The sequence below is a fragment of the Balaenoptera acutorostrata genome, chromosome 3 (assembly GCF_949987535.1).
Source record: "Balaenoptera acutorostrata chromosome 3, mBalAcu1.1, whole genome shotgun sequence".
In the NCBI taxonomy this organism is placed as follows: Eukaryota; Metazoa; Chordata; class Mammalia; order Artiodactyla; family Balaenopteridae; genus Balaenoptera; species Balaenoptera acutorostrata.
The window spans coordinates 72,982,591-72,998,750 of NC_080066.1; the positions used below are offsets into that span (position 1 = coordinate 72,982,591).

A 16,160-nucleotide genomic window follows, 5' to 3' on the forward strand; every position below is an offset into this window, starting at 1 on the left:
AAAATATAGAGTTTTAGTATGCATTTTAACTTGTTATCAGCTTAAAAGACTGCTATAAATATAAAATGCTTTATATAAGCCTCATTGCTACCACAAGGCTAAAACCTATAATAGAAACACAAAGAGGTAAAGAGAATGAGAAAGGAACAAAGGAATTACAAAATATCCAGAAAACAATTAACGAAAGGGTAGTAGTAAGTCCGTACCTATCAGTAGTTACTTTAAATATAAGTGGACTAAATTCTCCAGTCAAAAGACACAGAGTGGCTTAACGGATTAAAAAAACAAGGATCCAACTATGTGCTGCCTTCAAGAGACACTTCTTCTTTTAAGACACACACAGATTGAAAGTGAAGAGATGGAAAAAGATATTCAATGCAAATGGAAACCAAAGAAAACAGTGGTATCTATGCTTATATCAGACAAAACAGACTTTAAGACAAAGTCTGTAATAAGAGACAAGGCCATTATATAATGATAATGTTGTCAATCCAACAGGAGGTAACTTTTATAAATGTGCACCCAACATAAGAGCTCCTAAATATATAAAGTACAGGCATTCCTTGTTTTATTGTACTTCACTTCATTGTGCTTCACAAATACTGTTTTTTGTTTTGTTTTGTTTTGTTTTTACAAATTGAAGGTTTTTGGCAACCCTGTGTCGAGCAGGTATACAGGTGCCATTTTTCCAAGAGCATTACTTTTAAATTACGGTATATGCATTGTGTGTGGGTGTGTATTATTTTTTATTTTTAACCTAATGCTATTGCACACTTAATAGCCTACAGTGTAGTGTAAACATAACTTTTATAGGCACTGGGAAATCAAAAAATTTGTGTGACTTGCTTTATTGCAATATTTACTCAATTGTGTTGATCTGGAACTGAACCTGCAGTATCTCCAAGTCATGCCTATAAGTATTAACAGACCTGAAGGGAAAAATGGACAGCAACGCAATAATAGTAGGGGACTTCAGTACTCCCACTTTCAACAATGGATAGATCGTCCAGACAGAAAATCAGTAAGGAAACATTGGACTTAAAGTACACATTAGATCAGATAGACTTAATGGACATTAACACAACATTCCATCCAACAACAGCAGAATACGCATTCTTATTAATTGTACATGGAACATTCTCCAGGATAGATCATATGTTCAGCCACAAAACAAACGTTAATAAAGTTAAGAAGATTGAAATCATATTAAGCATCTTTTCTGACCACAATGGTATGAAACTAGAAATCAATTACAAGAAGACAACTGGAAAATTCAGAAATATCTTAAACAACATGCTACTGAACAATCAGTGGGTCAAAGAAGAAATCAAAAGAGAAATCAGCATAGTATTAGAAGTCCTAGCCAGAGCAATTAGGCAAGAAAAAGAAATAAAAGGCTTCCTTTTTTTTTTTTTTTTTTTTTTTTGCCACACTGAGTGGCTTGCAGGATCTCAGTTCCCTGACCAGGGATTGAACCCAGGCCACAGCAGCAAAAGCCCAGAATCCTAACCACTAGGCCACCAGGGAACTCCCAAAGGCTTCCAAATTGGAAACTGTTGGAACTAATTGACAAATTCAGTAAAGTTGCAGGATGCAAAATCAATATGCAAAAATCTGTTGGATTTCTATACACTAATAATGAACTATCTGAGGAATTTTTAAAATCCCATTTATAATTGCATCAAAAAGAATAAAATACCTAGGAATAAATTTAATCAATGAAGTGAAAGATCTGTACACTGAAAACTATAAGACATTCATGAAAGAAATTGAGGGAGAGACAAATAAATGGAAAGATATTCTGTACTCATGAATTGGAAGAATTAATATTGTTAAATTGTTCATACTACCTAAAATAATTTACAGATTCAGTGCAATCCTTACCAAATTCCAAGAGCATTTTTCACAGAAAGAGAAAAATCGATCCCAAAATTTGTATGGAACACAAAAGACCCCAAAGAGCCAAAGCAGTCTTGAGAAAAAACAACAAAACTGTAGATATCACATTTTCTGACTTCAAATTATGATACAAAGTTATAGTGATCAAAACAGTATGGTGGTATTGGTATAAAAACAGACACATAGATCAAAGGCACAGGATAGAGATCCCAGAAGTAAACCCATGCATATATGGTCTACTTCCAACAAGGGAGCTGAGAATATACAATGGAGAAAGGATAGTCTTTTCAGTAAATGGTAGTGGGAAAACTGGACCTCTGTCTTATATCATATACAGAAAACAATTCAAAATGGATTACAGAATTGAATGTAAGACCTGAAACCATAAAACTCCTAGAAGGAAACATAGGGTGTAAGCACCTTAACATTGGTCTTGGAATGATTTTGGGTTTTTTGTTTGTTTGTTTGTTTGTTTTTTTAACATCTTTATTGGAGTACAATTGCTTTACAATGGTGTGTTAGTTTCTGCTTTATAACAAAGTGAATCAGTTATACATATACATATGTCCCCATATCTCTTCCCTCTTGCATCTCCCTCCCTCCCACCCTCCCTATCCCACCCCTCTACGTGGTCACAAAGCACCGAACTGATTTCCCTGTGCTATGTGGCTGCTTCCCACTAGCTATCAATTTTACATTTGGTAGTGTATATATATGTCCATGACACTCTCTCACTTTGTCCCACCTTACCCTTCCCCCTCCCCGTATCCTCAAGTCCATTCTCTAGTAGGTCTGCATCTTTATTCCCATCTTGCCCCTAGGTTCTTCATGACCATTTTTTTTTTAGATTCCATATATATGTGTTAGCATACGGTATTTGTTTTTCTCTTTCTGACTTACTTCACTCTGAATGACAGTCTCTAGGTCCATCCACCTCACTACAAATAACTCAGTTTCATTCCTTTTTATGGCTGAGTAATATTCCATTGTATATATGTGCCACATCTTCTTTATCCATTCATCTGTTGATGGACACTTAAGTTGCTTCCATGTCCTTGGCAGTGATTTTGGATTTGACACCTAAAGCAAATGCAACAAAAGCAAAAATAAACAAGTGGGATTATGTTAAACTAAAAAGCTTCTGCACAGCAAAGAGAACCATCAATGAAATGAAGAGTCAACCTACAGAATGGGAGAAAATATTTGCAAATCATATATCTGGTAAGGGATTAATGTCTAAAATATATTAAAAATCTCATACAACTCAGTAGGGAAAAAAAAATCAGTCTTTAAAATGGGCAGCGTAACTGAATAGACAGTTTTTCAAAGGAGACATACAGTGGCCAACAGGTACATGAAAAGGTGCTCAATATCAGTAATCATCAGGGAAATGCAAGTCAAAAAATGTGATATCACCTCACACCTGTTATAATGACTGTCATCAGAAACACAAGAGATAAGTGTTGGCAAGGATGTGGAGAAAAGGGAACCCTTGTGTGCTGTTGGTGGGAATGTAAATTGGTGTAGCCACTATGGAAAACAGTATGGAGGTTCCACTGCTGGGTATATATCCAAAGGAAAGGAAATCATTTTCTTGAAGAGATACCCGCACCCCCATGTTCTTGGCAGCATAATTTACAATAGCCAAGACATGGAAACAACCTAAGTGCCTGTCAACAGGTAAATAAATGAATAACCACCCCCCCCCCAAGACAGACATACAGAATAATATTATTCAGCCATAAAAATGAAGGAAATCCTGCCATTTGCAATAATGTGGATGCACCTTGAGGGTACTTATTATGCTTAGTGAAATAAGTCAAACAGATAAATACAAATACTGTATGATCTCACTTATCTGTGGAGTCTGTAAAAATCAAATTCATAGAAAAGGAGAACAGATTGGTGTAGCCAGAGGTGGGAGTTGGGGGATTGGGAAGGGGGGTGCAACATGGGTGAAGGTGATTAAAAGGTACAAACTTCCAGTTATAAGATAAATAATTTCTGGGGGTGAGTACAGCATTGGATCTATAGTTAACAATACTGTGTTGTATATTTCAAAGTTGCTAAGAGAGTAGATCCTAAAAGTTCTGATTTAAAAGGAAAAAATTGAATCTCTCTGGTGATGGATAGTAACTTATTCTGGTAATCGTTTCGTAATAAATACCTGTATCCAATCATCACGTTGTATACCTTAAACATACAATATTCCATGTCAGTAGTATAGCAATAAAATTGGAAAACATAATTATCAGATGGGAATAGATTGAGCAGTGAGGGTTGGAATAGTAAGAATGGGAGAAATTAAGAATTGGAATTTGTGGAAAAAGGAAAGATTAATAACACCAGAACCAAGACACTTCTTTGGGAAAGACCTCCAGTGTTCTTTTTACTTGCTGCAAGTAATAAATCCTTCTGTCTCCCGAAAACACACACACACACACACACACACACACACACACACACACACACACACACAACCCCAAACCAGAATCTGTAAACATTTTTCTTCCCTTTAGTAATAGCACTCCCATAATATATTTTGGCTAAGATTAACAGATTCTGATCATTTGTTAGGTTAATTAAAGTGAGGTTCTTATTGTGTCCATTTTTTAAAAAAGTTAAAATGAGTATGAGCATTTTGTGTGTACTTAAATTGTATTATACTTTTAAAAATTGTCCTGTAATTTTTGATAGTTCTTTTTAGCACACATGCAAGCACATTCACATGTGCAGGTATCATTTTTGCTGAATGTTTACTAAATACTTTCTTTGGGTGTGATACTGCCCTTGAAATTTATCCTATGTTCAAATTAGGCTTTGATCTCATTCTTTGAGGAGCTTACAGTAGGAATTTCAGCTATTGTTGCAGACACTGTTTGTTGGCAACTCAACATAAGGGGAATTTTGCTGGGGGCTCTACAAAGAATTTTCTTCTTTACCAAAAAAGAGATGCATGATGAGAAGGTCTTGCTCTTGCCCTTTCATTTCTGTTTTGCACTTGTATGGGAAGTGATACCTAAAGCTGAAACTTGTGACCAGGAGGCTGCAAGCATTAGGACCAAGGCCAGCATGTAGTAATGAAGGGATAGTAGAAGAGAGAGCCTGGCCACTTTGGAGATTCTTTTTTAAACATACCCTTACCATATGATCCAGCAGTCCTACATCCATAAAGAATTTCATCATAAGTTATATCAGAAGAGAGAGATTTATAAGCTTGACAATCTCTTGTCATGACTATCAACAAAGGCTGAGTGTGTTTTGACTTTAAAATTTAAATATTTATGTTCCTCGTTTTGGACAATGCCAATATATGAGAATCTGAAATAAAAAACTGTAAATCACTGATTTATTTTCACTTAGCAGACAGATTCACAGCTGTAATTCTTTAATCTTTTTTGGCTACGTTGGGTCTTCGTTGCTGTGCACAGGCTTTCTCTAGTTGCGGTGAGCGGAGGCTACTCTTCATTGCAGTGCACGGGCTTCTCATTGCAGTGGCTTCTGTTGTTGCAGAGCACGGGCTCTAGGTGCGTGGGCTTCAGTAGTTGTGGCTTGCTGGCTCTAGACCGCAGGGTCAGTAGTTGTGGCGCACGGGCTTAGTTGCTCCGTGGCATGTGGGATCCTCCTGGACCAGGGCTTGAACCCACATCCCCTGCATTGGCAGGCAGATTCTTAACCTCTGTGCCACCAGGGAAGTCTTAAATATTTTTTTGATGATTTTATAATATGACTTAATTTTTTTTAGTCTTCACACAACTTCTCAAAATACTTTTACGTAAAACAACAAATTCACTTTAGTAATTTCATTTATAATGGAAAACCACGCCTCTCTCTCCCACAAAGCAGCCATTGCTGCCTTACAGAGAGTGACTTTGGGCCAGAGGAACTCTTGGTTTTGACCTAATTTTTTTATGTGTTGGCTCAGGGTGGTAGATATTGGAAACATAAATTTCTCCCGTTTTAGGGTGTTCCCTGGTGGTCTACTGGTTAGGATTTGGCACTCTCACTGCCGTGGCCCAGGTTCTAATCCCTGGTCAGGGAACTGAGATCCTGCAAGCCACGTGGCGTGGCAAAAATGAAAGAAATATATATATAAAATAAATTTCTCCTGTTTCTATGTGACGGAATGCTATGAGATATCTTCTAGGACGGTCTAGGAAGGAAAACTTTTCATTGACACTGCTAAAGATAGCGATATTCTTCAACTCTAACAGTAAACCAGGCAGATTTGGCATCAGTTCCCCATCTACAATTTGATGAACTGGATTTCTTGATTTTACTATTAGCAGTAATTCTTTAATCTGCTAGAGAGCTCTTAAAATTTCCCAATTAGGAAAGCCATATGTATAAATCTGTTTTTATTCACTAAGTGGAGCCTGATTGATAGACTGATGGCTGCTGGGGAGGGTAAAAGTGGTTCCTAAAACTTTTGATTGCAAAGAATATGTGGAGCGCCATACTTTATTTATTTATTTATTTATTTATTTATTTATTCAAATCTGCAAAGTACAAGCATATTTCTTTCTTTCTTTCTTTCTTTTTATTTATGGCTGTGTTGGGTCTTCGCCTCTGTGAGAGGGCTTTCTCTGTTTGCAGCAAGTGGGGGCCACTCATTATCATGGCCTCTCTTGTTGCGGAGCACAGGCTCCAGACGTGCAGGCTCAGTAACTGTGGCTCACGGGCCTAGTTGCTCCGCGGCATGTGGGATCTTCCCAGACCAGGGCTCGAACCCGTGTCCCCTGCATTGGCAGGCAGACTCTCAACCCCTGCGCCACCAGGGAAGCCCTATTTATTTTTAATATTTATTTATTTTGACTGCCCCGGGTCTTAGTTGCAGCATGCGGGATCTTTTAGTTGCGGCATGCGGGCTCTTAGTTGTGGCTAGCGGGCTTCTTAGTTGTGGCATGTGGGATCTTCGTTGCGGCATGTGGAATCTTTAGTTGTGGCATGCAGACTTCTTAGTTGCGGCCTATGGACTCTTAGTTGCAGCACACAGGATCTTCAGTTGTGGCATGCGGACTTCTTAGTTGCAGCATGGAGCTCTTAGTTGTGGCATGCATGCCGGATCTAGTTCTCCGACCAAGGATCGAACCCGGGCCCCCTGCATTAGGAGCGTAGAGTCTTACCCACTGGACCACCAGGGAAGTCCCTGTCATATTTTAAAAATACCTTTTCTCTAATTCAGGCATGCCTAAAGTGATAGAAACTACTAGAATTAGGCTTTTTAAGAAACTTGCTGGTATGACTCTAAAAATTCAAATACATATGCATTGTAACATTAACATGTTTAATGAGATCCAAGTGATTGCTGAATAGTTTATTCACCAGAAAAACAAACATCTACTTATTGCATTTATATAATTTCTCTCCTTTCTCCTTCTACTGTTAAAAAAAAAAAGAGGAGAAATAATATAAACATTTAGTTTATCTTTTACTGCTGTTCTTAGAAGCCATTTTTTAAAAATAAGGTTAAAGTATAGCATAATGCTTACCTTGGGTATTCCATTTGACCTGATTCTTGAGCTAACTTTTTCATATGTTATTTGCTAGTAACTGTAAATAAACCATTTAATATCCTTGTGAAATGGAAATTCTAACTAGCCTATGTCTTAACACTAATGAATTTAAATGAAATAATACCAGCTTCTTGCTAGATGAATTCTAGGAGTTCTTAGGGTTAATTAGGGTTCTCCTTACTTTTACATATTATTTTGTATAAATATTAGGTTATGTTGCTAGGAATCTGTCTTCTATTATTCAAGATCATAATTATTACTCAGTATTTATTAAGTACCAATTATATGCAAGAAACTAAAAGAGATGTGACAGGATCCCTAACTTCAAGGGCTTATAATCAAATTGAATATTAGAATACATATCAATATAATCTGATATATGGTAGGTAGCAAATGGTGGTATAGACAGTGGTGCTCCAAGCATTAATGATGAATTGGTTATAAAAGGTTTCACAAAGGATGTAAGATATGAGTCAGGCCTTAAATAAGACAGAAGACTTAAGAGACCATTCTAGGTATAAGAGCTAAGGGCGGATGTTCCTTTGCTTTATGTAGTAGCTTTAATACATGAATTTAAATAGGGAGTTGATATTGAAGGGACTCAAGTGACAAGCTAAAGAGTTTGTAATTGGGAAGTAGGAAATAGTTTTGAGCAGCGAGTGGTGATAAAGAAATAGGATTTTTAAAAATTTAATCATTCAATTTGATTTCTCTAATGAGAGGTGCCACATAAAGTAGTATTGAATATTTTTCATCTTTCATAGTTACAGGTTAAATCATGCTAATGTCTCCTGAATAGATTCCAACATTGATAAGTGTGTTTGCCATGTTTGTGGGAAGTAAAATGATTGTTCTAATCTACAAGCAGATGTTTAAAAAAAAAAGTAACACCCTTTTCCCAGCTGAATACGGTTGTTGGCTTTCTGCAGTTTTCTAACCTGGCAAGTACTACTGTATGTTTTTTGAATACATACCTGCAAGTATACATGGATATGAGGGCTGTGAGTGATTACTGAACCTAATGTTACATGAGTCTAAGTGCAATGGAGAAAGCTAATGACAAACATTATAAAAATAACATCCATTTGTTAGGAAAGAAGTGAACACAATGAAAAATATGAAGAGCAATAGACAAGGTAGTACAGTTTTTCAAATCTTATAAATGAGACTATTATACTAGTGATAACTGATGAAACTTTAGGAGTTAGTTCAGTGCTCAAAATTGTCTGGATAGGCCAAGACACCCTTTACCTGTTCTCAAAAAAATGTGTGATGTAAAGGAAGAAAGTATAGCCTGACAGTTTATCATCTATAGACACACGACCACCTGTTAAGACGGACTATCTAAATAAAACATCTTAAATTTTATTTCTCTCTCTTTCTCTCTCTCTCTCTTTTTTTTGGAGTGGGGGGGGGGGGGCGGCGCACTGCGTGTATTGCGGGATCTTAGTTCCCTGACCAGAGATTGAACCCGCACCCTTGGCAGTGAAAGCATGGAGTCCCAACCACTGGACAGCCAGGGAATTCCCTATTTCTCTTTCTTTACTCATATTGTTTGAGGGACTTTGTGTAGACAACAAAGATAATTGAAGGATATTAGATGAAATTATAATAAGAGAAAGAGTGAGGAGAAATATAAATTCATAATGTTGTTCATGTAGGAAATCCAGTAATTACTGACGTATTCTTACCACCCTGATTTTTTACTTTAACAGAGTAAATTTTGAATTTACTCTGCATTTGAATTTACTCTACATTTTGAATGTAGATGTATTATTTCCTGAATTCAGGGAAATGTATTTTAATGATGATTAGCTTTACGGAAGCCTAAAGTCATTATGCAGTTTTAATAATGCAAAGAAAGCAGACAGAAAAGATGAAAGTAAACAGTTAACTACTATAATGAAGTAAACAGAGTATGTTCTTGGATTATGTGCCCATTTGTACATTCAGCTCACACGTATGTGCCTGTTCCTGTACTAGGGAATTAAAGGTGTCCGTAGGAAGCTTACAGTCTAGACATATTTGCTTTCTTGTATACATGCAATAATAACCAAGCAGTTCTAATTCTCTTCTTCCTTAAAATTTTAAGGGAAATCTTCAGTGAAAGTGAAACAAAAGTATGTGTTTAGTCTGTGATTGGTGGTAACAGAATATTTTTTTGTTAAGGATACTCACCTAGATTATCAAAAATAGCATCAAAATTATCTCATTGCAAACTTTGTCTTGGGCTTAGTCCTAAATTGAGAAACTGGAGAATTCTGGTAGGGATGAGTTTTGTTTAAGATTTTTTGTTCTTCAGATTTATTCTCACTTTGAGGTTGTGCAAAGGACCTGCTTCAGGCACTCTGTCATTGTGTACTCAGCCCACAATGAAAACTAGACCAAAAGTTGAGCTTTCCAAACCTTTAGTCTAGGACTACTTTGTACCACTAGGGTTTTGGAAAGGCCTTCATAGAAGTAGTCTGTGTCAATCCGTAACTTGCTTTGGATTTCGTGATTGCTGTCAGTGCTTGATAAATGGTGGGGATGGAGGAGGGGGACAGTGAGTAGTGAGTAGCTTATTTCTGATAGGTTCTGTCCAAATTAAGGGGAAGAGCTTTTAATTGCCCTCAGTTTATTTAACTTGGCTGAACCCCACCATATCTTTGTTAGCCAGTGATGAAAAAGCCAACAAATAGCTTTCTTTTGAGTCATATGTACAACACTAGAAGAAAGCATTTTACGTTAAAGGGTTCTGTGTTCCGTTAGCTGCCCTGGTCTGTAGCCTACTGAGCCTATGTTACCAGATGAATTACTAGTCCAGATGGCTAAACTGTTGGAGGATGTAAAACCAAAATCCATTTCAGGAAGCTGTCCACTTTGCTCAGTTTTGGATAGAGTCCATTCTAATTAGTGGTAACTCTCTTAATTTTGTTTTAAAATATAATTTTTAATTGTATGCTTTCTTGATTTTTTACCTAGGTTACACAATAGCCTCCTATGCTTGAGACCTACAGACTACGTGTCCTACCAGAACTAATCAATGGTTTTTCATCTCCTGGAGATAAATTAGAAACATAAACATGGTGCCAAAAGAACTCCTTACCTTACTCTAACTCCAGTTTATTCGGACGTACTTTTGTATTGAAGAGAGGTATACAAATTAAGGAGACCTGTGCAGAGACTCTGTCGTGTAGGATCATGGACCATCCTAGTAGGGAAAAGGATGAAAGACAACGGACAACTAAACCCATGGCACAAAGGAGTGGACACTGTTCCCGACCATCTGGCTCCTCAACATCCTCTGGGGTTCTTATGGTGGGACCCAACTTCAGGGTTGGCAAGAAGATAGGGTGTGGGAACTTCGGAGAGCTCAGATTAGGTAAGAACTTGGTTATATTATTGGTTTAGACTAACAAGAACAACAGCAGCTATAATAAGCTTTGGTGGGTTTCAAGACCAGCAGTTTATAATTTTATGAGAAGTTCTTGTAATGAGGACCTATTGTTAAAAGAACTGAAGAATTTGTGAAGGAGACTATAGTCATTATCAGGTGTAATTGTTATCCAAGGTTCATCCCTCTTTGTGTGTGATAGGATTTTAGATTTTCCACCAGTTCTGAGATTTTGTGATGTAGGGAGATCTGCATACAGATATCAGTAAAATGAAGATTCTGATTTAGTTCGTTGGAGAGTAGAGCCCTGTATACTGTCTTTTTAACAAACTCCCAGTTGATTAAGATGCTGTTGGTCCTTGAACCACACTTTGAGAAGGGATTAAGTCCTTGTTTTAATTCAGAATCTACCCTTAGTAAGGGAAGAGTCAATACTTAGTAATACCCATACTTAGTCTGCAAGGAGATACATCAGTATTTAGAGAGGTTTTCCAACTGATACCATGTTTGCATTCCTTCCTGGAAGTCCCAACATCAGGATTGAGCTAGAACTCCAGGGAGAAACTTTGCAATTTTTATTTCCCAACCAAGGAAAGGATTTTTTATTTCAAGTATTAGTTTATGAGTGAGATGATGAATAATGATAACATCAACCAGTTTGAAGATGTGAAATTGGGAAGAAGGTACATTGGGTATTTAGAAACTTTTTATGGCCCTCCCTAGGTGAATGGGGAAGAGAAAATGAAGGATCTTGTGAATATGTGAAGTTGGTCATCAACTTGCAGATTGTGACAAGGTCCTTTTTTAAGCTAAAGTGTTTTCTTATTTTTCATAGCTGTTGAGACTGTAGTATTATGAAGACCCATTGTAAGAGGCTTTGCCCTTTGAGGAAGTGGGAGCGTGGGAGCATAAGATGATTATTTTTGATTACCTCTGCTACTTCTGATGATTTTTCAAAAGGAGATCGAAAAAATCTTACCTCTCATCCCCCCATAGAGAGATTCAGGGAAACATCACTGTACTAGCCAGAGATCACTGGGTGCAGAATTGAATCTAGGGATGCTGAGAATGAATTTATTTTTACCACTAGAAGGCTGGGAGCCTGGAATTTTAAGACCTGACTAGGATAATGAAAGGCTTTTATATTTAGTGATGTGTTCATGTTCTGGTTAGCAAAGCCATCAGATGCTACTGAAAATAGGAGTAAGATGTGTAATTTCACACTGCTTGAGTTCCTACCAACTACTGAGTTGCTTTAGTAGCTAGTTTTGTGACTATACATTTATATAATGGATTGACTTTGCTCTAACATCACAGTAGTACTTGAATTAAATAGATTATGACATAAACATCCACAAAATTACTGAGAGGCAGTTTATAATGCATATAAATTAATGCTTTCTCAAAACATCATAAAATTGTTTAATTTCTATAAAGATGAAGAAAAACCCTGGTCAATGAAAACTGCAAATGTATTTTATTTAATTACTTAAGTCTAGATTTGTATTATATGATCATTACGTTTACACAGGAATGGAAAAATCTATTCAGGTAGAAGGATAGCTCATGTATATTTTCAGAGTGGTAAAGTGTTGTGTTTTATTTCCTCTAACGAATCTAGGGTGATTATGATGGGTCCCATTTTGACTTGCATTGTAGTCAGTAGAAAGAACTTTTCTCTCTTTTCAAGTGGTTTTATTCTTGTGTGCTAATGAGGTTTTCATTAGCCCTGGGACCGTTATTGTTAGGGCATTGTATCTAGGAGTACTTTTTATCAACAGAAACCAGAAAAGTAACTTTCAGAATCATTTGACGTCTCCTGACAATAGGGTGTGCTGTATACCCCATTCCATTGTCCTCTTGCTATGGTATTAGTAAGTAGAAGATTGTGCAGACAACAGAAGGTGAAAACTGGAAAATTTCAAACTCAAGGCAGGAGCAGATAGGCCTCCACCCAGGCTACCATTACAACGCTGTGCTTTCTTCTGTCCCTCAAATAGCCAAGTGCATTTGTGCCTCAGAGATTTTACACCTACAATTCCTTCTGCTCGAAGAATTCTTTCTTCAAAATTTTGCTTCGCTGGTTGCTTCTCATCCCTTGGGCCTCAACTTTCATGTTACTGTCTCAGAGAAACCTTCTGTGACTTCTTTCCCACCTCCATTTAAAATAGCACATTACTCCCCTAACCACATTCTGTCTCATCAAACTGCTTTGTTTTATTCATCTCATTGATCTCTGTCTGACATTATTTTATATATTTGTTTACCTGTTAATTGTCTCTCCTTATGCCAATATAAGCCCCTTGGAGGGCAGGGATTCTCTCTGTATTATTTGCTGATGTTATTTGTGGGATGGATGGATAGATAGCCAGATGAGTAGGAAGGGGGGAGAAAAAAAACACATGGGCTCCTTTGGGTTCCTGGTATGTGGGGGTTGTGGTAGGTAGTGGCATTACTGCTTCAATAGACTTCTGAATTCCAGACAGAGAGCCAAAAAAAAAAAGGGATGATTAGTGTATTTTGGCTCTCTGTAAATCTGTTTCCACCTCATCATCCATTTAACAAACACTTCTTGAATATTTACTGTCTTGCTAGACTTGGGAAGGATACAAAGAATAACAAGATGTCCTTAAGAATCTCACAGTGTCAGGTGGTGGGGAGATAAATCAGGAGTATGGGGTTGACAGATACACACCACTATGTATAAAATAGATAACCAACAAGGACCTACTGTATAGCACAGGGAACTGTAGGCAGTATCTTGTAATAACCTATAAAGGAAAAGAATCTGAAAAATATATATGTGTATGTATAACTGAATCACTTCGCTGTATACCTGAAACAAACACAATATTATAAATCAACTACAATTTAAAAAAAAAGAATCTCACAGTCTAATGACAGAAAAAGAAAAACAAATTACAACATAAAGTGATAAGTATTGTAATAGACTGTATAAAAACTACACTGGCAGAGAAGGTTAATGAAGGTTTCACAGAGGAGCATGGTTTGATTGAGAGTAGTACAGGACTTCACCGGTGAGCACAAGGAAGAAGGACTCTCCAACAGCCGGATGCACAAACACTAGGTGTTGTAAAATGGTTTAGCATATTGTCAGAGCAGCAACTAGTTATACACGGCTGGGTTATGGGGTGTGAAGTGAAAGAAGAGTAATAGATGAGGCTATATTAGATACGTTGGGAGCAGATTGTGAAGTGTTTGCTTGGTATTAAAGCATTTGGACTTTATCCTGTAGGCAGTGGAGTAGAATCATCAAGGGTTTTACAACAGAAGAGTGACATTATCTGGTTTGTATTCTAGAAAGATAATTCCCAGTATAAGATTAGATCAGATAGTAAAGAGGTTGACATCGTGTGGATTTTTGTTCTAATTGTACTTGTCACATTGTGTCATATTCCTCCATCTCTCTACCTCAAGATATGCTTGATGGTAGTAATTTGCTTTATTAATATTCTCATATTTATTTGTATTGTTAATTCCTTTTTACTGTGTATGGCATATAATGAAGTGGCCAGGCCTGCCTTAGCTCTGAAAATGGCAGTGAGATGCAGAGGAAGGGATGAATTAGGGAGAAATTTCAGAAGTAGACTATAGGCAGGATTTGGTTACCAGTTATTTTGCCAGCTTGGGAAGACCAAGTGAATGAGGAAACCTTTAATAGAGCTAGGAAACATGGGACTAGAGTAGGCGATGGGGAAGGCAAGTAAGTTAGACTTTGAGAATATATTGACTTTGAGGATTGTGTAGCACATATGCAGAAATGTGACTCTGAGACTTAGAAAAATTAGACTTCAGATAGGGATTAAGAAATCATTACCATGTAGGTGTTAATGAGCATGCAGCCATCGGTGATGATATGATGCTTGTGGAGCTTGTGGAGTGAGGAGAGAAAGAGGGTGCATTTAAGGGATGCTGGGAGAGGAAGAGCCTCAAGAGTAGAGAAGTCGAAAAGTCAAGACAAGAGTTTCTAGAGGGGTGGGGTGTTAAGCACAGCCTGTGCCCGAAGGCTAAACAGGAGAAGCTGATTATTATAGCCTTTGGTCTTTGACTTCTGTTTATATATTTCTGAGATGATTCCTTTTTTCCTTCCTTTTCGTTCTTTGTTTTTTTTTAATGAATACATGTATTTTGTAACCAGGGGAAAAATAGCAATAAACATATCCTTTAAAGGAATGTTTTTAAAAAGAAAACATGCTGTTGCCCAAAATTTTTAAAAAATTTTTCTTAAAAGTACCTCCAAAGATAATCACTAATTTTGTTTAATTAATTTAATTTTCCAGAATAAAAAATATGTATCAGGACATATTTTAGAAATGCAATCAAACTGTGCTGTAAACTTGCTTTTATCACTTAATACAGCGTGAACTTCTATTGTTTCAGCTTAAATATAGATCATTTTTAATGTCTATATTTAGAAATTTATTAGCTAGTCTTAATACACATATAAATTATTTCTGTTTTTTAATTATAAATAGTACTATCTGAACATCCTTGTACATACTTGTAATAAATACATCCTTGTAGTCCAAACTTGGTTGATTATTTTCTTAGGATAAATCCTGGAAGTGTACTTTCTGTGTCAAAGATACATACATATTTGTGATTTTGTTATACATTGTCAATTTGCCCTCCAGAAAGATGGTTTTCCTTTACTTTCTGTGTGAGCCTGTGCGTGTGTGTGTGTGTGTGTGTGTGTGTGTGTGTGTGTTTGTGTCTCTCCTTCGAAAACCTTGAACATTATTGAGAATCTTTTCATCTATGCTAGTCTGATAGGGGAAAATGGTATCTTGTTAAATGTGTATGTGTTCATGGGTGAAGTTAAACATCTTTACACATTTATTTATATTTCTTCTTTTAAGAGCTGCTTGTTTGTGGCCTTTGCATATTTTTCAATGGAAAGATTATTTCTGTGGCGTCTTACCTATGTATATTGCCTCAATAGAAAGGGGAATTTTGAAGATTTGAGAAAGGAAGATTGATGAAGGATGATCGTGGATAAAAGGTAGGAGGACACGATGCAGTGGAAACAGATCTGCAGGTTGTTTTTTATTAATTGTGAAGCATGGGGAATATTTTGAGGCCTTTTTTTTTTTTTTTTAATTAAAGTTTTGAGTCTCCTGTTGAATCAGGCCTGGAAAGAATCATGTAAACATTAAGATAAAAATGATTCTATTCCTCCAGAATTTAGAAAATATGTATCCCTAGTCTACAAGTAGCAGCTTTTTTTTCCTTCTTAGTTGCAAGAATAAGTAAATAGGTGATTTCATATCCTAAAAGTATGTACCTATGTTTATGGGAGACCCTTTAGACTAAACAGTCTTGCATATAAATTTTATTAATAATTTTTA

General features: G+C 36.7%; 1 protein-coding gene across 7 annotated transcripts in view; it reads left to right on the plus strand.

Moving 5' to 3' along the window:
- CSNK1G1 (casein kinase 1 gamma 1) overlaps positions 1–16,160 on the plus strand; it is a 166,733-nt gene that overhangs the window by 50,174 nt on the left and 100,399 nt on the right. For 4 of the 7 annotated variants that reach the window (XM_057543036.1, XM_057543038.1, XM_057543037.1 and 1 more), the window contains exon 2: positions 10,380–10,779. The exons of 1 other annotated variant lie outside the window; for it this stretch is intronic. In XM_057543036.1, coding sequence (XP_057399019.1) covers positions 10,599–10,779 — 181 coding nt within the window. In that variant the 5' untranslated portion in view covers positions 10,380–10,598. Of the gene's footprint in view, positions 1–10,379; positions 10,780–15,754; positions 15,815–16,160 lie in introns of those variants that run through there. 2 more of the 7 variants (XM_057543040.1, XM_057543041.1) reach the window with 2 other exon arrangements.